The sequence below is a fragment of the Cotesia glomerata genome, unplaced genomic scaffold, assembly GCF_020080835.1.
Source record: "Cotesia glomerata isolate CgM1 unplaced genomic scaffold, MPM_Cglom_v2.3 scaffold_30, whole genome shotgun sequence".
NCBI classification, from domain to species: Eukaryota; Metazoa; Arthropoda; class Insecta; order Hymenoptera; family Braconidae; genus Cotesia; species Cotesia glomerata.
In genome coordinates this window covers 1-21208 of record NW_025403551.1, presented here as the reverse complement: position 1 = coordinate 21208, position 21208 = coordinate 1, and the positions used below count along the sequence as shown (strand labels likewise).

Sequence of the window (21208 nt, the reverse complement as noted above, 5' to 3'; positions counted from 1 at the left end):
TTGTCTTTTTAATCATAGGAATTATAAAACAATTTTTAAAAGTATTTCTTCTATTGAACTTTTACTTTTTTCTAAAACTGCAAATCAATTATTATTTTTTAAATTCCAAACTATTGTTTTAATAATTAAATGGAAATTCAATTTTAAATTAAATCATTATTAATCTCCCCTATTGAATCTTATTTTTTATTTTATTCCGATAGAATGAACAACTTTTATTTTTTCCAACAAATATTTTGAAAGTTTACTTAGCATGCTAATCTTATTAAATTTTAAAATATTGCAGTTATTATTTCTTATAATCTTATCATGATAATGTCAATAATTAATCATAATATCAATTACGTATTTGCATTTATTTAATTTATTTTTTTTTATTCAGATTAAGAAAATGAAAATATTCACATTTATGTCATGGTCAAAGGAACGATTTTTATAAATTTTGTTTCTCAAAAAAGATAGTAATGAATTATATTGTAAGCACCACAACAAAATTTATCAATTTATTTAAATTTATTGCGATACACTACAATCACAAGTAAATTGTAAATTATATATTTTTTTTTAGAATTATTAATAACTTTTAACGATTCAAATGGATTATTTTTAATTATCAATAGATCTAAACAACTAGTTATAATTTTACTCTGCGTATAATTAGATTTAATGTTTAAAAAAAATTAGCATTGTGGCAAGTGAAAAAAAAAATTGAAATTTTTATTATTACTAAATTAAATTAAATTATTTTTGTAGAATTTTTAAGCGTATAATTACTGTTTGCCTACAAACGCCATGTTTATATCTTATACAAATAAATTATATTTTATACATATAGTTTAAAAAAAAATAGTCCTGTAAAATAACCATTTAACGAAAGTCAAAATAATGTTAAGTCGTGTATTTAACTGTTGAGCATTTCACATTCTTTCGTATACGATTTCGCTGACTACTAAAATTAATCTTATTATTATTATTATTTTATTAACATTATTATTATTTTTTTGTAATTATTATAATTATTATTACTATTATAATAGTTACAATTATTATTGTTTGAACGTTTCTATTAGCTTAATTAAATAATTATCTTTTTTTGACGCTGGTCCACTAAAAACTGATCAAGTTTTTTATTATTTTTATTTATTATCAATTGTTGCTAACTATTAATGAGTACTAATAAACAAAATCGTCGCTTTTTAATGTTTATAAATACTTATTTAGAGAAAAAAAAAAACTTTTACTTATTACTGAAAATATTAGACTTGATTGTTTTTTTAATTAATGAAACAAACAATAGACATTTTTTTTGGTAACTATGTTAGCGATGTATAAAAACCTGCAAAAAAAAATTCTAAACACGACATCTCAATTAATTGACTGTATAAAAATGTGAATATATAATGTGGTATTGCTTAAAATCAATTTAAGAAAGTGAATGAACAAAAAAAGTGAGAAAAAATGTACTTGAAAAGGGTAGACCCCTAACAAGTTGCTGCATGCGGCATGAGCCATTATCAGGCGATCAATAAATTGTTATTTTAATTAAACACTATTAATAATTATTAATATTATTATTTGATTACTTTATTAAAAAAAAAAACAATGAGAACAAATAAACAAAAAATGTTCAAAACACTTGTATGTCTTTAAATTAATTTTAATTGAACACCTATTTTTTTTTTTTTTTTTTATATATAATACTTTTACCACCTAACTTTGTTATTTATTTACATTTATTTATTTATAGACTATTTCGACAAAAGTCTGCATCGTGTGTGTAGTAATAAAGGCATTATTATATTATTACGAAAACGTTGTCGCGAGTATTTAGAATTTAATCGAGTTTAACCCTTTCCCGGCTCAGAGTATCGGTGAGTCTAGTTGTGAGTCAAGTGGGGATAGAGCCAATTAAAGTCCGTCGTAAGGCTGTATGAGTGAAAGTTTAGTTGTGGTAGTGTAGACAAGCGTCCCCTTCTACCATTTTTCTGGCCCCCTCTCTAAAAAATAGACTATAGCTCTCTCATTTTAAGAGTAAGACGTACGATTCAAATTGAGAGTAGGGATTCAAGGTCGACCGGGAAAGGGTTAAATATTGAGTAGAAATAGTAAGAAGCTAAAATATTTTCTCTTATAGTGTTAACGCGTTTTTAAAAAATAATAAAATTTAATATATCTTTGCTCTAAATATTTATATATCTATCTAATATATTATATATTACTTATATAAACCTGAAGTTCTATTGTCTGCATTTACGATTTATCGGATATTGCTTGAGCAAATTTTGCGTAATGCTTTGATATATTTGAGCGTTCAGTACTTCCTGAGTACGTTCAAAAGTTGATTTGGATGGATTCAATTGATAAGTCTTTCTTTTTATTCCTGGTGTATGAACGAGAAAAGCTCCGTCGAGAATAATCAGATGATAATTCATCAGGCACATTTCTAGCATCTGAAAATAAACCACCATTAATATTAATATTAAAAATAACAATTATCCAACAACAAATAATAAACCTGGGACATTTTTTCCTGACGTCCTTCCCAGGTCATATTTTCGTTGTAAAGAGGATCATCTTGAGTCCCAATGAACACAGGCTCCCATCGATGATGGGGATATTCCCTGCGTGTGACAATAAGTGGTCTCACTCGCCCTGGGTCTGGTCGGAGCATCCACTTGGTGATACCAGGGAATCGTTGACAATGTATGCACATATATTTATGAAAATAAACAGCTAAATCTTTATTAATAGCAGCCATTAATTCTCGTTTGTTTTTAGGAGGCTGCTGAGTCTCCTCTATTTCAAACACCGGAACGACAAAAGCCAGTCCCTTGTTTGGAGGTTGTCCGTTGATCATTTTAAAAAATCCTGACGCCAATTTATCGCTCGGCAGTAGCTCAATGTCCGCTACCAGGACTCTGGTGGTCATTGCAAGAGTTTTAGCGACATTTCTCGCAACATTTATCGGGTAAGTGACTCCTTGGTCTCTCCTCTCGGCGACGGACTCCAGCCGTTCCCACTGCAGGTCCAGAGCCGCACAGTCTCCATCTTCGGGCAGATAATAATCGCTAGCAATAATCGGAATCCGATTTGCTGGAAATATCAGGTGGACGGAAAGCTGATTAAAAGATAATAAAATTAATGAATAATAAATAAAAAAAATGTATAAAAATCTAAGTCGAACCTTGCGCATTTCAGGCAGACACCGGCAAGCTCTGTCGAGGAGTCTGACTGCTAGGGCAGCATCTCGACTCGGTGAAAATACTGCAAGGCTAACAGGGCCTTCCCATCGCTTCACTATTTCCACGATGTTGTAGACTAAATCGGCGGTCGCGTGGGTGCAGAATGTCAACCTGGGAGTTAATTCTGACTCACTGCTGCGAATTATGAACGGCAACACCCGGTACGGACCGTCTTCCCCGCCTTGCGGAGTGAAATGGAGTTTATCTACCGGGTAATAAAAAATATTCGGCAGTCCGTATTTCCAAGCACAGCCGGTATTATTCTTGGGCTTTTCACCTCTCATGTACATTCCAGGTACATAAGCGCGCGCCACCAGCGCTGACAAATTTTCAGCCAGCCTCTGTGGGCCATGTGTTGAAGATGATGATGGTGCTTCATCATCTGCCAGCGGAAGTACAAGACGACCGACCAGAAGACGCGTACAAAAAAATACAAATACCACTATTCCGATGATTAATATTAATCTACGCGGGTATCCACGCATTCCTTTTTTAATTAATTAAATAATAATTATTGCAAGTATTTTTTATACGCGAATCCATCAATGGTCTTGTACTCCTCAGCCTTACTTACTGAGCCACTTGCAACAATGCGGATTTTCCGATCGATGTGATTGCAAGCGCAAGTCTCAGGGCCGAAAGTATTTTTCTTCAGTCCCTGCTCTCGAGTTATTTTCTTCGTCTATAAATAAATAACATAATTAGATTACAAAATAGAGGAAAATACGTTTTAATGCAACGTCAGTCATTATCATACCTGACATATTATTACTTCTCACTCTATAATTCAGTTTTTATGTTTCCGGTGTTCGACTTGATAAAAAGGATCGATAAAAGTTAATTAAAGTCGGCAATTAAGTTTTATCTTCTTTTTTTTTTTTTTTTTTTTTTTTTTTCTTGACTCTTCAATCATCTATCCTAAAGCATTTATTAGTAACGTGCGAGAATCATACATGCGGATAATTACGACCCCATAAATGCCCTAATCGATCTTCCTCAAGTTATACCTACCGGTGGATTCCCTCGTATCACATCGCCGGGAAGGTGTAATGACCCACGATCCGCGGTTTTACTTTGATTGACAGAACCATAACACATTTTGGAAAATAATTTAATCTGAAAGTAATTATGATTAATAATAATAATAATTAGTAAATTAAACAGCTTACCAATTAGTCATCCAGCTGAAAAAAATCGCGGGTAAATATCATTAGGTCATTGATCAAAACCTAATATAAGTAAGTTGGTGCAAGTCTAAATCGACTCATCACTTGTGATTGTCGGGACTGGGACAGTCGTGACCTCCAGTTTAATAATAAATTCGTAATGTATCATTGCAACCTTTAATTTTATTCATCGCGCTTCAATTGCTGAATCTTATATTGTATTATTATTATTACTTACTCATTCTTTTTAATTTTTGCGTAGTGAACATCTGACTGTTGAAAGTCTCTCGACAATTGGTGATAAATAAACGTCATTGGATTGAGCTGTGCTAATTGACAGAACAATTAAATACAGCAATTGTCGAGCCAAGTGCCTATTAAATAAATAAAAAATAAAAAAAAAAATAGTGTACATGAATATTATATCTAAAATAAGTATTTATAAAACTAGTGTACTTACTATGTGCAATACAATTTCCCGCGATATACCAGAGCGATTACGAGCGCATGCTCCTAACCCCAACGCGTCACAATTCACAATACAAATTTTTTTCTTCATAACTGCCGATCGCTTCTACATTGTTGATACATCTGGTCTTGAGATTCGTGACGTTGAATGTTGTTAACATTAAAAACCAGTGAGTCATTAAAATTTTGTCAGTCAAATAAAAATAATAAATAAATAAAAATATTCATATTTATAAAATAAATAAAATAAATCATACCTAAATATTTCTCGGTAACTGGAAAATATTTTTAACACGATGAAGCTCGAGTGAGTATTTTAAGACCGTACATTTAAAGTTGGACTGTAATAGATATAATGACTGTTATTACAGATAATTTCTTGGTAAAATTATTTATTATTATTTTTCAGATAAATCTTGGTTGTTAGTCATATCAGTGTGAGCAAACGTGTCTATGAACGTACCGGAATTTCCGGCGCCTCCATCATTAGTGCCGATATCATCTTCATCAGCTTCAGCTTCAGCTGCAACCTCAGTGGGGTTGATCAGAGAGTCCGCGTACAAGAACAGCAAACACCTCGCGGGTAGTTGGCGTGCCAATGATTTATCAGGAGAAAAATCCTTCACTCGGGGGATTTCCGTGTCACAGTTATCATCCGGGCCTATCACTGGGATCAGAAGGAACTTACCCTCACGTAGACGTGCGCACCGGCTTGCGCGTATCGGAAACTCGGTACATCCACGAGTTGTCACGAAAGAATCGTCGCGAGTTAATCGTCCACGTGTCACTGAGCTGAAAGTTAGTATGACTGAGAGGCGTGAAGACGACGAAGATGATGCTGACGTTGTTTGTGCATCAGGTATACTTAATAACTGTACGTCACGTTAACTCACACATTTATTTAGCACTTGTATTAGAGATAAGTATACTAAACTAAACACTGCTAGACACTAACTAATTTTAATTACTAATTTCAGTACACAGTTGTACAAACTTTGTTTGACAGTTGTCTGCTGATAAGTCTTTCTTGTTTTCTTCAATAATATTCAAGCTTTTGTTAAATCTTTATTATTTTTATTGATAAATTATGCATAAATATGTCGTCGATAATTTTTTTTAGTGTGATAAATTTTATTTTTAAAAATGTGAAAATTTAAATGATTCTTAAAAGTGATGTGAATATTTTTTAACTGTAAAAAAATATCCAAGTTATTTATAAATAATACTGTGAATTATGAAAATTTTTAGCAGATATTTGATCATTTTTTTAACAAATAAATTATTTTTAAAAAAAATTGACATTTTAAAAATTAAAAAAATTTTATTTTTTGGAGCAAATTTATTTATTATAAAATTGTCAAGCAACTGACTGAATTAATTATTGATAAAATTTTTTTTTTTTTTATCTTAATGTATTTAATTTTATTAAACAAACAGTGTTTCGAGTTTATTAAGTTATTATTGTTATTTTAGGCACTCCCGTGTCCTTGGACTCGCGAACTATATCTGAAGATTTGACAATTGAATTGAAAGACCAGCAGACAAATGAAACTGTCGGGATGCCATTTATCAAGACTATTGGAATCCAGACACACGAGCGAGAAGGTCCTTACTGGTTGCGAGTCTTTCCAAAATTAAAAGACATAATAGAGGAGGAGGAAGGCGAAAATTCCCGGACTTGCTCGAAAATTTGGAAGCATTTACGGTTCTTAGGAAGACTATCCATGTGTCAATTCGGTAAGTATAAACTAATCATATAACTTTATAACTTTATTGATTATTTATATAAATAGTATAAAGTAAACTAATAGGTTGGTGTTATTTAGGTCTTGCGTGGCTTTTAACTTTCTGGGCGATCGCGGGAGCCGCGGCGTTTTACGCGACAGAAGGACCGCGTGAAACCAAGCAAGTAGCCGAACTTAAGGACATGCAGCGGGATTTGGCTGTCGGCTTGGCCACCGAGTTGCGTCAATTAAAAGCCAGTGAAGAAGAAATGGAGCCCCTCTGGAGTAACAAAGTTCGACAGTATGTCGCGAAGCATGAAAAACTTTTACTCGCTGCGGTTAACTCCGGGTATGGCGAAGGGGGTGAGAGCGGAGAACTCTGGACATTTTCTGGTTGTATACTCTTCGCTATATCGCTTCTCACTACATTAGGCGAGTAACAGGTTGTTCTTTAAATATTTACACTTTTATTTTCCAGCACCTGTATTAATATTTCAATAATCTATATTATTAAGAAAATAAGAAAAATTTTGTGTCCAAGATAGTCAATTTATTATGATAAGTATTTAGGCAGCATTCAAAAATACTCTCTTTAGATACATAATTAAGAAATTACATTTTATCTTTTGAATTATTGTCATTTTTTAAGATATAAGTTCATTCTGACATTACACTCATCAAGACCTTTCATTTGAGTACGTACCCACATCAATTTTTCATATATTTTATATATTTATATATATGTATATATGAAAAATATATCAAAAATGCATGTGGGTACTCAAATGAAAGCTCTCGATGAGTGTAACATCGGGATGAGCTTATATCTTTAAAATATATATTATATATATGTATATATGAAAAATGTATCAAAAATGCATGTGGGTACTCAAATGAAAGCTCTTGATGAAAGTAACATCAGAATGAGCTTATCTCTTTAAAAATATCAATATTTAAGAAAGTACAGTTCAATTTAACAAAAATCACTATTTTTCTTACTTTTTATCTATCTTTAAGTGTAATTATCATTTTTTTAAGTTTAAATTTAAATTCCAGGGTTTGGAGCGCCAGTTCCTCGGACAACTCCCGGCCGAACAGTAGCTGTAGTATTTGCAGCGATCGGAATTCCAGCGCATTTTCTCCTAATTTTCAATCTAGGTCTTCTTCTTGCCGTACGTCTTCAGCAATACGCCGTGCGCAAAAGGTACGGCGCTGATCACGACGTAGAAGCTATTGAAAGATTACCTGTCCCACAATGGGTCAAAATTTTTCCCTTTATTCTGATTGGTGAGTCGAGTTCTACTTATTGAATTTTTTTTTTATTATAATACAACTCTTAAACAAATACTAAAAGCAAACATTGAATGTCAGCCGGATACTACCTGCTAGGAATAATCGGGTTCGGTGCCGGAAGGTCAAGACCACTGGCAGCGTCTCTTCTCTTCCCTTTGGACTTCACAGCGGCTGGTGGTCTAGCGTCAACTTCGGGGTTCGTTAGAATAGCCTACGGACTATATCTCGAAGGAGCTGTCACTATAGCCGCTGTAACAGTGGCAGCTCTTCGTGTCTCTGCCTCTGAAAGCCTCACAAATATCGGACGCAAGTACGGCCTGCTGGTTGAGGCTTAGTGTGTCAAGCTGCGATCAATGATAAAGATTTAACCTTGGAAAAAAGCAATAGCGTGACTAAGATTCCTCGATAGGGAGTGGTCACGCGGACGGTGTTACTGTTACCTGTGGTGGTTCGCCACCAATCCCATGACAGGTCTCCAGCACAAGGGACGAGATGTGACCTCGTATATAAAGACTTAACAGTGATGAACACTGACTTTATTTATCTAATTAAATTATATTTAATTTAATTAAATACAAAGTCATTTTTTCTACCAAATATTGTATTGTTTGGCAGTGGATCAATTTAGATCTGTGCGTGTATATTATGCAATTGTATAGTACTTATATAAATACTGTTTGTTTTATTTTAAAAACAGCGTTTTAATATCCGCCAATCATAAAAGCACATATATTGTATATACACAAGACGTATGCCATCTAAGCGCTTGATGTTACAAACACTAGTAGAAAAGTATTATTATTTTATAACAATATCGATCAGCTATGAAAGGCTGCGTCAGGGACATAAGAGTTATTCCAACTTTTTGTTATTGTATACAAGTCTACCTTACTTTTCTCTGCACTATCGGTATGTCACGTTAATCAAGATAAATGTTCTCTATATTAATTAAAATAACAAGTAAAACGGATAATGTAACAAGTAACATACGAGACTTTATTTTACACATCTTAAACATGTAACCTTTGTCATTTTACTACTTTGCTTATCATACACAAAATTTTTTTTTTTTTTTATTAAAAAAGAAAATGATTACGGATGACGACGTTATTAATGTACACAATTACTCTATCAAATGATTTTTCAGCGAAACAGTTTTAAATTAATTATTCAACGACTTAAGGCATCTTCTGATTCATCTTCATCTGGTGATCGCTGCTGCTGCTGCTGCTGTCGTCAATTTTTGATTTTTTATTACTGGTAGATTCATTGGTTGTTTTATCAGACGTCCGTTTAGCGTCAGATGATTGTGAGTCATTTAAAGCTTTTCTTATCAATTCTATTAAATTGAGAGGCCCATCGTAGCACTGTTTCGTTCCTGATAACATAAAACATTTTTTATTTTATTATTTTTAAATAAATCTGAGTTTTAATTACATTATAAAATATTTTTGATTAGATTTTTAGATGTGATAAAATAATATAAAAATACTGTAAGTATAAATTAAATTAATATTTCAGTTGGGGAAAAAACTTACCTAGACCGAGCTTTACTAGTTTACCCAAAAATCGCTCGTTTTATTTTATCAAGAATACCATCAGGTTGATTATTTTCACCCTGTACTTCTTGTTTCGCTTGAGTTCCCCCAGCGGAGCCTAAAAAAATCAATTCCGATATTGTAATGCAATTTTAAACATGTTGTTTTATTTTTATAATATCTATTTTTGATTAGGGTAACTCAAGCGATGTCAAGTAGTACATGAATAATAAAAATAAAATAATAATAAATAAATTACCGTCTTTTTTAGAAGTAACATTGAAGACTGAACCAGGTGTGTTAGATTCCAACTCCGCGTAAGCCATCAACAGAGCTTTTTGATGTTCCGTAAGCGACGTTGGTACCGTAATTTTAATATTGACATAGTGATCTCCGTAACCTACTCCGTTTACTTTCCTCATTCCTTTTCCAGAGAGTCGAATTTTAGAGTGGGACGAGGTTCCTGGCCGAATTTGGACAGTATGATCCTCATAGACACCTTGGATTTTTATAGTTCCACCCAAGGCTGCTTGCGCGAGTGATATCTCCGCGTCAGTATGCACATCAGCTCCGTCGCGTCTGAAGTAACGCGATTTTTCTACGCGGAATGTAATGAAAACTTCTTTTGTTCCAACAGCCATACGAATTGTTTGTCCGTCTTCAACACCAGCTGGTACAGGTACAATTACTTTTTTTCGCTGGACCTAGAATTTTAAATAAAAATTTTAGCAGTTGCTCCAATTATAATAAAAATTGTAAACATTTAAAAATTTTTATTAATTAAATTAGAGTCAAAAAAATATTTATAAAAAATTGCATTTATAATTTTTCAAACTTTCTAAATGTAGAATTTTTCTTTTTAATTTTTTTATATAAAAAAAATTCTAAAAATTGACATGTCTGTTAATTTTAAGTTAAAAAATATGACTTACATTTTGACCTTTGCCTTGACATTCCCTGCAAGGACTTTTGATGTAAACTCTAGACCCATGACAAGATCTACACGTTGATCTCATTACAAATGGCCCAGTGCTGATAGTTTCCATTCCCGTACCATTGCATTGCTGACATTTAATAGCTTTTGTTCCAAGTTCACACCTAGATCCTTCACATTTGTCACAAATATCAACGACGTTTAGAGTTATTTCTTTGTTGACACCTCGGGCTGCTTGTGCGAATGTCAAGTTCATTATAACCTAAAAATTAATCATTATAATCTTGTCTTGTATTTTATAAGTTATTCTACAATAAAAAAAAATAAAAAAAAAAAAAATTACCTCTTGTGCAGTACCAAATCCGTATTTAGTGTCTGCATAATCGTCAAAATCCGAAAAATTTCCCGTTTTAAATCCAGCCTCTCCAAATATTTTCCTAAACAATTCTTCGGGGTTTATCGTAGACTGGAAATTCCAATTATGGTTGGCATATCCTTGCCCCTGTCCTCCTCCTCCTCCACCAGCACTGCCAGGATTGAACCCTGCATTACCCATACCCATCTGCTCAGACGTCGCACCCCAGGTGTCATATTCTTTCCTCTTAGTTTCATTACTCAGAACTTCATAAGCCTCCGAGACTAGCCTAAATTTATCAGCAGCATCCGGGCTTTTATTCTGATCCGGGTGATACTTTTTAGCCATTTGAAAGTACGCTTTCTTGATTTCCTTTGCGGAGCAGTTTCTCGACAATCCAAGTACTTCATAATAATTAGCTTTAGCAGCCAGTAAATTATTTGTCACATGAAAGTTGCGTTTCAGTGTTGAAAATTTATCTAGACCTGTCAAATAAATGTTTTAATTTTAATATTAACAATAATTAATCAATTTGAGGTTATAAGCCATGCTTGAATCACGTCAGCTTCTCATACATTGATAGATCAGTGATGTGACAGGTTAATAACCTCACAAATAATTACGTCTTAATTAAAATCAACTTGATATTGACAGGCATTTACAAAACTCTAAATGTCAATCAAAATAACCATTTTAAAATGATGTAATCTGAGATATTAAAAATTAATACTTACGTTTATTACAATAGCTTTTGGCCCACGTGTCGACACCAAGAGTCGTTGAGGAAAATAATCGGTGACAGTCATTATTTGTCACTAGATAATCACTTTGGAGTTTATTAAAATTATTATTACCAATAAATCTAATATTTCGCGGTCGGAATATCGCAGCTATTCCTTTGCCGGTCGCCATGATGCCATTAATCCATGAACGCAAATTGGAACATGCTCGAAATTTCTTCATCCCCTTGTCTAAAAAAAAAAAAAAAAAAAAAACTAAATCAGCTGTTTTATCTTTGTAGGTAAGTAAGAATTTTTTTTTATTTTGTAAAAGTAAACTTATACTTGTAGCAGATAAAATAGTCTTTAACAACTAACGCTCTCTCATTTAGTGACGTGGTGATTGTTTCAGTGGGACACGAGGGATTCTATGTAGCGAATGAATTTGGTTTATGTGTGTGTTGCTACTTGGAGAGGAGAGTGGATTAAATGTACCTGTAGTAAACTCAACAAACGTCTGTGGTCTGTGCTGCTTTGATTAAGCTCAACTCGAAAATTTATAAATACATTAATAAATACGTATTAAATTAATATAAATATAAACAACAAAGAAAAAAAAAAGTTTTGTACAATTATTTGTTAATTTTTCTAGTAATTAATTACGTAATTAAATTAAGAGTATAAGTAAGTTAAGATGATAAATTACTTGTTATTCTGTGCAATATCAGCATTAGTTTTATCATTTGAATTGAGCCACGTAACCGGCACCACCAAAGTAACACGTATACGAGGTATCCCACAATCAAAAAGTCCACTTTATAATCCGAAAAAAGACTTTAGTTGTTTAGATGGCAGCCGTATAATAACATTTGACAAGGTTAACGACGACTACTGTGACTGCGGAGATGGGAGCGATGAACCCGGCACCGCTGCTTGCTCCAATGGTTACTTTTTCTGTGATAACGCCGGCCATACACCTCAATACATCACGGCCAGCCGAGTGAATGACGGAATATGTGACTGCTGCGATGCCAGTGATGAGTACGCGTCCCCAGCTTCCTGCGTTGACAACTGCATGGAGCTCGGCCGTGAAGCCAGAGCCGAAGCTGAGAAAGCTGCTGAGCTGGTGAGAGAGGGCAGCAAGATCAGGCTCCAGCTGATTGAAGAAGGACGTAAGTTGAAGAGCGAAATTGGGGACCGGCTGGCCAAATTGAAGAATAACTTCTTGGAGGCTGATCTTATCAAAAAGGAAAAAGAGGTCATCAAGAACCAGGCTGTCGAGAGAGAGTCTGCTGCTTTGGAGAAGTACAAACCTGCTGAGCCCGAGCCTACTCCAGCAGACCAGCAGTCCCAAGACCAACAAGAGGATGTTAAACTCAGAGAAGCTCAAGAATACTTCAAGATGCTTGATTCTGATGAAAGTCGCAGTGTTACGTTGGACGAATTGCAGTCCAGGGCTATTTTTGATCGGGATCTTAATGGAGTTGTCACTGAGGAAGAGGCCATGTTCTTCTTGGGGCAGGATGAGGTTAATATTGATGAGTTTGTCGAGAAATCTTGGGACAATATCAAACCAGTGCTGATGAAGGAACAAGGTTTGTAATTTTTAACTAGCATCTTTTGTTAAATTGTACTGTACTTTTTTAAAGATATAAGCTCATCCCGATGTTACGCTCATCAAGAGCTTTCATTTGAGTACCCACATACATTTTTCATATATTTTTCATACATATATAATATATAATATATATAAATATATAAAATATATGAAAAATTGATGTGGCTACTCAAATTGAAAGGTCTCAATGAGTGTAACATCGGGATGAGCTTATATCATTAAAAATGTCAATAGTTCACAAAATACAACGTCATTTCTTAATTATGTATCTAGAAATTTTACTAAAAAAAAACCGATTTTATCATATGACTATCTTGGACAGAAAATTTTTCTTATTCTCTTAACAATATAGATTTAACATCTGGGTTTATTGTATTTATTAATTTTGTATTATTTTTTAGGATTGTTCAGAGGTCCAGGTGACCAGGTCGAATATGAAATGCACGAGGAGCATGTCCAAGATGAGCATGACTCTGAGGAAGAAGACGATGAGGACGAACACGATCCCGAGGCGCCTGAAGACATTGACCACGATGAAGAAATCGAGAAACAAGGCGAGGTAGAGCAAATAACCCAGCAACCTCCGGTTCAGTATGACGAAGAGACTCAGGCGCTGATTGACGAAGCGAATGCTGCCCGGGAGCAGTACCAGCAGGCCGAAAAAGCTGCCCTGGATCTTCAGAACGAAATGAGGTCGCTGGAAGCTAAAGTAGAGCGCGACTATGGCCCTGATGTTGTTTTGGCTTCGCTGGACGGTGAGTGCTATCAGTACACTGACTTGGAGTACGTCTATTCGATGTGTCTCTTCGGACGAGCTACTCAGAGCGCCAAATCAGGCGGTAGCGAAGTCAGTTTAGGTCACTGGAACGACTGGGCCGGTCCTCAACACAACAAATATTCAAAGGCCAAATTTGACAGAGGTCTCACCTGCTGGAATGGACCAGCGAGGTCCACGATGCTCGAGCTGCGCTGTGGTACTGAAAATAAATTAATTTCGGTGTCAGAACCAAGTCGCTGTGAGTATGCTATGGTATTTACCACACCGGCGCTTTGTAATCCAGATGTTGATAACTCAAGTGTACACGATGAGTTGTAGAAATATTTATTGACAACCACTAACTGATAAGAAATCAATAACATGTTTTATAGAGTTTTAAAATGTTGATGTGGACACTTCACCATGGTTTTACATGTTCACAATAATAATTATCATTGTCAAGGTGGATATCATCAAAATTATTCAATTAAATAATTTAATTTTTTGCCTTTTTCATTATTAATAATTTTTTAATTGACGCGACCATAATTTTGAAACCAATAAATACTTTGTAATGCCAGTAATTATTAGAGAATTTTTTAGCAAGTGCCTAGTCAACGATAAATGCATTTACTTCGCAATAATTAAAGAGAGTTAAATAAAGTAAATGATTGATAAGATTATTAAAAAAATAAAAGTTATTTCAATGGAAGATAATTCGTTATGAATTTTTTTGTAAAATATTGGTTCAGTGGTCGTCTTCAGAAGTTGATGCCAGATTATTAAATTTTAGGATACAATAATTATACATATTGATTAAACAAAAAAAAAAAAAAAATACAAATGGGTACTGAAGCCATGGCACAATTTTTTCACTTTGAAAACATATTTAGTAAATAGTTGTTACTGTCTTTTAAAAAATAATTGGATCACTGTTACATTCCTCTTTTTTACACCGGATTATTTATAGATGTATCAAAGTAAAGCAAAAGAAGATAATGAAGTAATTAATAGTAATAAATGAGTAAAGTAAGTAATAAGTACGGGTCCTGTGATAATGCACTTATTTTCGCTGTAAAAAATTGTGCAAGCGGTGATCCAGTTTTTTTGTGGAAAAAAATAAAAAAAAATAAAAAAAAAAAAAAACATCTCGTTACTGTTTTTTCAACTTAAAAAATGTGTGTATGTAAATTTCGAATAATTAAATGTGAATCTGTTGATTAATTAATTAATTAATTAAGTTAAGTATTTTGTAACTTTTTAATGCATCAGCGTGGTGATGGCACGTTTGCAGATTCAATTTAAATAAATGAAAATAAAAACAAAAAAAAATAATTAAATAAAGATATTTGTCAAACAGATAATGATAGTGATGGCAATTTTATTTACAATTTCCATTAATATTTATAATAAACATTTTTAATTCAATATTCAATAGATTTAAATCTTTTTTAATAGTTAATAATTATATTATTATTTTTATTAACATTATTATAATAATTATAAGACTATTTTAGTGATATCATTTTTAAGCTCATGCCAAACTGCATTTTTTTTGTTTTACGTATTACATTATTACTGTTTATATAGGTAATTAATGTTAGGTAACTAATGTTGATAATTAATAACTAATTTAATTATTTTTCGGGATCAGTCCATTTTAGAGATTTAATAAATGAGTTTTAATAATTAAAAAAAATTTTAAATCCTCATTTATTAATCTCAAATAAATGTCGAATATTTTTTTTTATTTATTGTGAAACATTTTTTTATATTAGGCCTCATCTAGGCCTCGTAAGGTAACCACGGTAGTACCGATTTTAATTTTTAATAATAATGATACGTGGTATAATTATTTACAATATTAATTAATACGTTATTTAAGCTACACAGTGCGTATCACTGGGTGATTTATACACAGACAGCCGATATTCTTTACACATTTTAAATTTAAAAAAACAATTTTCAAATATATCACTAAACACTACATATATTATTGATTGAACCCTAACAGGTTTTATATATTTGACGTTAAATTAATTAAAGATAATAAATTGAACTCTTAAATTACAAAGTATACAAAATAACGTTAATAAAAAATATTTAAGTTAACTCGGCAATTAAAATTACAGTGATATTTATTACATATTTTGCGCGAGTATTAATTTTATACTGTAAGTGATTATTTAAACATTAGAGGCAAGTATTTTGTTAATTTGCATTACATTTAGTTCGTTAATAATCTCCATAGTTACTGATACAATAAGTATATATATTATTTATTTAAACAGTGGAAGAAAGTTTATTTTCTTTTTTTCCCGTATATATTTGTAGTAAAGTATTTTCGTTAATGAACGCGTTGTAAATAAACTAAAAAGAGAAACGAAAATAAAAAAAAAAAAAAAAAAAGTAGTAAGTGGTATCACACAATGGCTTTAATTTGATCTTACTCTATTCACTTGCCAAGTTTCTCAAACATAATAAGTTTCTCTTTGAAACTCTTAGTGTCTGTTGACACTTCAGATATGTTTCCGTTAAGCATATTCTGCAATTCTTCATCATTTTTAGAGGTAAGCAAATTGTTGAATAGCAACTTATTGTCCTCCTGCTTAACGACAGGTGACGATGGCGGTGATGTCGTAAGTTTTTTTGTAAATGGTACAGAGTTCCGTTGGTTATTACCGTTTACTATTGTCAGCAGCTGATGGATGTCAATATTTTCTTTTGATTCTGAACTTTTACGCCAGTAAGGTTTGTCGGAGTAGTTCAATGACTTTGAATCTTCCTCCATACCATCAGCATTTTCGGTGTAGTGTTTATTTTCCACTGGCTTCATTGTCCAGGAGCCCTGAATAAATTTTTACAATTAAATAATTATTAAAACAATAGTAACTAGCAATCTTGCAGTCACTATTTGACTTGTTAATAATAAATAAAGAAAATTTTTCTTTATTAAATAATGGCTTTTGTTAAATTGTACTGTACTTTCTTAAATATTGACGTTTTTAAAGATATAAGCTCATCCCGATGTTACACACATCAAGAGCTTTCATTTGAATATCCACATGCATTTTTGATATATTTTTCATTTATACATATATATAATATATAAAATATATGAAAAATTGATGTGGGTACTCAAATGAAAGGTCTCGATGAGTGTAATATCGGGATGAGCTTATTATATTATATCTTTAAAAATGTCAATATTTTACAAAATAAAAGGTCATTTGTTAATAATATAGGTAATAATAAAATATACATACGTTCTTATCATATTTATCATTAATATTATTAGGTACATCATCATCTCTGGTATCTTGCTCCAAATCTTTATCAAGACTATCAAGAGTCTCAGTGCTATCAGACTTGTTTCGTTTTTCCGAATCAAGAGTGTCAGTACTGCCAAGCTCAGAACTTTCCGAGGATTTTTGCAGCCTAGGAGTCGGAGGTTTTCTCAGCAAACAAGGCCTGCGGTCATAATCCTCTTTGTCATAATCATCGCCTGGATACAACCCCAAAACCGAGTTGGGTATTTTCTTTGGTGGCTTGCGAACTTTCCGAGTCTCAACTTTATCCTCTAGCTCAAGATTATCCGAGCTCTCTGACGAGATGGTCCGTTTGTAGCTTTTGTAATTGTGTTTAAAGTCTATGTTTGACCGACTGGTCTCCTGACTATCAATAGCTTCAAAGTTATCAGTAGACTTGGACACACTCCCCATTTTCCCGTGACTTTTATTGACCCTAGCAAGATAAACATCAGAGGTGCTGCTGATTTTCTGCAACTCCGGCTGGTGATTATCCAGACTCCCAAAGTTGTCCGAGGACATGGACATAGTTTTGTGAGTTCTTCTCGGACGAATTTCGAAACTGCTGCGCCTGCGCTCGATCGAGTCGTCGCTCACCAGAGCCTGAATCGCCTCCAAGCTGTCCGAGGACTTGGAAACAGTATCTGAGAACTTGTAGCCCAGATTATTGGGTCTCCTGACCGGTCGGGGCTCCTCGCGGTCTGAAGTATCAAATCCGTCGGTAGACTTTGAAATCATATTAGTAAGTCTCCGAGGCATAGGCTTAATATCGACGTGCTCCGCTAGCTTATCGAACCCATCTGTAGACTTGGATATTAAACTTTGCAATCTTCCGAAGGTCGGTAGCACCTCCTCGTCCTCAATAAGCTTGTCAAATCCCTCGGAGGACTTTGAAAATAAATTATCAAGGCTGTCTGGGGACTTTGATAGCCGAGTAATCGACGTTCGCTTTTTCGGTGTGACTTCCAATTCGTCGTAAACGTTTGAAAGCTTAGTAGTAGTAACCTGACGACTTCCAGATGACTTCCTGGATATAAATTTAATGTCACCAGAAGTATCCTGCTGACCTATTGCATCAGTTTGCTCGTTGATCCTGGTGATACTGACATCAAGACTGTCGGGCGACAGTGAGGCCATACTCGAGGGCTTCTTTTTAACATCAAACTCTTCAAACAAATCGGATGTCCTTGATGACATCCTGCTGGAGGATTTTCGCATCACTGTGATCACCTTGGTGTCAATCGGGGTGCTGGCGTTGCTGCTTGTAACTGTTGACATCTCAAGACTGTCCAGCACGTCCGAGTTTTCTGATATGGTGGTGATTGTCGAGCAAGACATGCTGCTGTTGGTCGCCGTGACTGACCTTCGGGGTGGTCGCCGATTTTTAGGGCGCACTGAAATCCGATGATGAGCCGCGGTGTGATTCAACGAGTCGCTCTCGAATTCCGCTGGAAAAATTTCAAGTTTCAATACTGCTTTGTGCTTGGAGGAAAATTGTGCAATTATTTATAAAATAAAAAACTTACGCAAGTCCTCCTTTGGCAGTGTAGCAATTTTGTCATTGTCCGGTTGCGTTCGTGGTATCTGTTGAACAAACATAAAGAAATAAATTAATCACTGTAATTTAATATAGGATTTATAACAATTGGATTCACCTGCCGGCTTGAATAATTTGAGGAAAGGGAATCGCGAGTCAGGGAGTTTAATTTCCTGATGGTAACCCCGTAAAAACGCGGAAAGATGAACATCTTTCGTTAGTTTCTCCTATCCATTCTAAGTTACATCAGACACAACTTACAACTTACAGCTGTAATATAATATCAAAAGTTGTCTGTTGAGCTCTACTGCTCGTGCGAGTTTCTTTTTTATTCATTTCTTACCAGGTTTCGTTAGTTTTTGATAACGCAAGACTCGCCTGTCCTACTTTATCAAATGATAAATAAAAAATCAATAATATTAAACAATCAACTAAAAAGAGACAAAAATAATTCAAAATGATCTTCATACATACAAGATTAAGGATAATGTGTATGATTACCTCATCGCATGGTTCTTTTTGATCTTCCGGTATCCTTTGTCTCATTTCAGCGCGCCTCGATCTAAAGAGCACTCTCTTTTCTTCATCATCAACCACTTTAATGTCTATTTTTCCGCTACAAGAACTCGTTCTCTCGATTACTCGAGGTTCTTTTTTGCCGTCATTACTACCCCAGATACCGATTATTATTTTAGCCGACGATGGAGTTGTAATCGTTTCTTTGATGTAACGATTATTATTATTATTATTATTATTATTATTATTGGTAACAGAAATTTCTGCTGGATGAATTTTCGAGTTATTATTTTCACCAGCAATAATTCTGCTTTCAATTTTGACCTCAGGAAAAATATCAACGGTACTTTTGGTCCTGGTAGCCACTGGAGTTTTGTCATTGCACCCGTAAACGCCGATTGTTATGTTGGCTGGAGAACTTACGGGTCTTATTCTGACGGTCTCGCGAGTCCGATCAATAAGACGTCGCCTTTCAACGGGATTTAGATTCAATTGCTCGATTATCGCCCGTATATTCGTCGAAATACTTGTCTCTCGTGACACCACCATTTTTTCTTGATTAAATTTTAATGAAAATTGGACAATTAATTTTCACTCTATTCCTGTTCAAGTCCCACTGTAAACGGATCAATTAGATTTCATTGCCATTAAACATTTTATTAATTAGTTTAAATGGTGCCTTGTATCATCAGAAGCTTCTTATTTGTTGTTAACCCAGTATCATTCAAATCGTTTCCCACGCGACCTTCAACCTCGCCGGCATCAAGATAAATATAAGGCAGGAGCTTGTGTGTGTTTGTTGCGGTTGACTATTCCAATTTAGTGTTTACACCGTTGTGGGTATTTTATATTCTATCTATCCTACTACTAGAGGCAGTCACTCTTGGCCGATTTCACACACTCAGTAGCAAATAGAAATCGCGGAAACACTCTATTATAACTCAACATTACTTTGTATATTTATATACATGTATCAGACAACATATACTAATAAATATGTATATAAATTCACTCAATGATATTTTTTTTTTTTTTATTATTATTTTATATAAATCATAACTTAGTTTTTTTTTTATCTGTTTTATAACTGTACTTTTTATTTATTATTATTATTATTCTTATTATTATAAAAAAATATTTAATTAATAATAATGAAAAATCTTTGATAAAAAAAATTTAAATAAAAATCTTTGATAATTTTTTAAAAATAGTCAAAATTAAAATTAATATTAAAAAAAATTATTATTTTTAATTTTCGATAAAAATCTACTTTTTCATTTGTTTTAAACAGTACTTGTTAATTGTAAAAAGAAAAACTTGAAAATAAAATTCAATAATTTACATAAAATTAATAATGATTTTTTATATAAAAATTACGGTAAAAAAGAGTGTACTTAAAATTCTCATAACTCATGACATTTTAATAGAAAAATTTCATTATCTCTTTAATCATATTTACATAATATAATTTTTTAGAATTAACTTATAAAAATACACGTGCATTAATTAACAAAAAAAAATAATCAGGCCAAAAGTACAGCTATTTTGTACATAAATAATTTTTTTTAAACAATAAAATATGATTATGACTCAGAAAAGTATTCAGGACATCTGTAATTATTAATTTTTCATCAAGGTGCATCAATTCTGGGCCAAAGAACTGCCCACACAGCGCCCACAAACTTTTATTATTATTTTTTACCTTCTCCTTTACCTTTTAAGTGCTCTATTGATATTTTCTGCAAGGAGTGTCTTTTTTCCTGGATATTTATTACAACAGATTATAATAAAATAAATATTATCATACATTATGAATTATGATATGTGATAGTAATATTGTATTATTCATATGATGTCGTAACAGGTTTAATTTTAACAAAATAAATCAAATACTCGGTTAGAAAAACAAAACAACTTGTGATTTCGTACTAACTCGACTACTTAACGCGAATTTCTATTTTTTTTTCGATAAATAACGGCGATAGGACACGCGCGTTCGTGGGCCGTGAAGCAATACAAGATTTACGTGTCTC

The 21208-nt window shown here is 33.2% G+C and overlaps 5 protein-coding genes across 15 annotated transcripts; 2 read left to right on the top strand and 3 right to left on the bottom strand.

Annotated features, from left to right (window-relative positions):
* Positions 1-883: 883 nt before the first annotated feature.
* Positions 884-4782, bottom strand: LOC123274338 (beta-1,4-glucuronyltransferase 1-like). 6 transcript variants are annotated; one of them, XM_044741936.1, is made up of 6 exons: positions 4647-4782; positions 4254-4358; positions 4000-4055; positions 3185-3924; positions 2516-3118; positions 884-2450 (listed from the first exon to the last, which is right to left on the bottom strand). In XM_044741936.1, the coding sequence occupies exons 4-6, from the start codon at positions 3725-3727 to the stop codon at positions 2238-2240; spliced, it is 1359 nt and encodes a 452-aa protein (XP_044597871.1). In that variant the 5' UTR covers positions 3728-3924; positions 4000-4055; positions 4254-4358; positions 4647-4782; the 3' UTR covers positions 884-2237. The 6 variants fall into 6 exon arrangements, with proteins under 6 accessions (XP_044597871.1, XP_044597868.1, XP_044597869.1 ...); XM_044741933.1 differs by lacking the exon at positions 4647-4782 and adding an exon at positions 4412-4502 and having other exon boundaries at positions 4000-4155; XM_044741934.1 differs by lacking the exon at positions 4647-4782 and adding an exon at positions 4412-4502.
* A 173-nt stretch (positions 4783-4955) lies between these two features.
* Positions 4956-8587, top strand: LOC123274337. 5 transcript variants are annotated; one of them, XM_044741928.1, is made up of 7 exons: positions 4961-5046; positions 5179-5183; positions 5286-5750; positions 6350-6613; positions 6703-7032; positions 7657-7887; positions 7972-8587. In XM_044741928.1, the coding sequence occupies exons 3-7, from the start codon at positions 5330-5332 to the stop codon at positions 8226-8228; spliced, it is 1503 nt and encodes a 500-aa protein (XP_044597863.1). In that variant the 5' UTR covers positions 4961-5046; positions 5179-5183; positions 5286-5329; the 3' UTR covers positions 8229-8587. The 5 variants fall into 5 exon arrangements, with proteins under 5 accessions (XP_044597862.1, XP_044597863.1, XP_044597864.1 ...); XM_044741927.1 differs by lacking the exon at positions 5179-5183 and having other exon boundaries at positions 4956-5046; XM_044741929.1 differs by lacking the exon at positions 4961-5046 and having other exon boundaries at positions 5092-5183; positions 5286-5735.
* A 281-nt stretch (positions 8588-8868) lies between these two features.
* LOC123274335 (protein tumorous imaginal discs, mitochondrial-like) lies at positions 8869-11920 on the bottom strand. Of its 2 annotated transcripts, XM_044741923.1 has the most exons (7): positions 11785-11920; positions 11455-11686; positions 10709-11205; positions 10364-10627; positions 9691-10135; positions 9432-9549; positions 9013-9271 (listed from the first exon to the last, which is right to left on the bottom strand). In XM_044741923.1, the coding sequence occupies exons 2-6, from the start codon at positions 11681-11683 to the stop codon at positions 9452-9454; spliced, it is 1533 nt and encodes a 510-aa protein (XP_044597858.1). In that variant the 5' UTR covers positions 11684-11686; positions 11785-11920; the 3' UTR covers positions 9013-9271; positions 9432-9451. The 2 variants fall into 2 exon arrangements, with proteins under 2 accessions (XP_044597857.1, XP_044597858.1); XM_044741922.1 differs by lacking the exon at positions 9432-9549 and having other exon boundaries at positions 8869-9271.
* A 25-nt stretch (positions 11921-11945) lies between these two features.
* Positions 11946-14982, top strand: LOC123274336 (glucosidase 2 subunit beta). The gene is made up of 2 exons (XM_044741924.1): positions 11946-13034; positions 13459-14982. Exons 1-2 carry the CDS (start codon positions 12134-12136, stop codon positions 14151-14153), a joined length of 1596 nt encoding a protein of 531 aa, XP_044597859.1. The 5' UTR covers positions 11946-12133; the 3' UTR covers positions 14154-14982.
* Positions 14983-15339: 357 nt separating this feature from the next.
* Positions 15340-18706, bottom strand: LOC123274334 (the record flags this gene model as incomplete). The annotated part of the gene is given in 3 exon segments (XM_044741921.1): positions 15340-16662; positions 17081-18570; positions 18649-18706. Coding segments are annotated over 3 exon segments (1941 nt in total), but the record flags the coding sequence as incomplete, so codon positions are not given.
* Positions 18707-21208: the final 2502 nt, after the last annotated feature.

Bases quoted from the DNA above. Each gene is read 5' to 3' on its own strand.
- LOC123274337 (XM_044741927.1), top strand. From the start codon at position 5,330: ATGAACGTACCGGAATTTCCGGCGCCTCCATCATTAGTGCCGATATCA. The intron at 6,614-6,702 runs GTAAGTATAAAC...GGTGTTATTTAG, and splicing joins ACTATCCATGTGTCAATTCG to GTCTTGCGTGGCTTTTAACT. The intron at 7,033-7,656 runs GCGAGTAACAGG...TTTAAATTCCAG, and splicing joins ATCGCTTCTCACTACATTAG to GGTTTGGAGCGCCAGTTCCT.
- LOC123274335 (XM_044741922.1), bottom strand. From the start codon at position 11,683: ATGAAGAAATTTCGAGCATGTTCCAATTTGCGTTCATGGATTAATGGC. The intron at 11,206-11,454 runs GTAAGTATTAAT...TTTATTTGACAG, and splicing joins CAAAAGCTATTGTAATAAAC to GTCTAGATAAATTTTCAACA. The intron at 10,628-10,708 runs GTAATTTTTTTT...ATTAATTTTTAG, and splicing joins GATTTGGTACTGCACAAGAG to GTTATAATGAACTTGACATT.
- LOC123274338 (XM_044741932.1), bottom strand. From the start codon at position 3,727: ATGCGTGGATACCCGCGTAGATTAATATTAATCATCGGAATAGTGGTA. The intron at 3,119-3,184 runs GTTCGACTTAGA...TCTTTTAATCAG, and splicing joins GTCTGCCTGAAATGCGCAAG to CTTTCCGTCCACCTGATATT. The intron at 2,451-2,515 runs GTTTATTATTTG...GTTTATTTTCAG, and splicing joins GTCAGGAAAAAATGTCCCAG to ATGCTAGAAATGTGCCTGAT.
- LOC123274336 (XM_044741924.1), top strand. From the start codon at position 12,134: ATGATAAATTACTTGTTATTCTGTGCAATATCAGCATTAGTTTTATCA. The intron at 13,035-13,458 runs GTTTGTAATTTT...ATTATTTTTTAG, and splicing joins AGTGCTGATGAAGGAACAAG to GATTGTTCAGAGGTCCAGGT.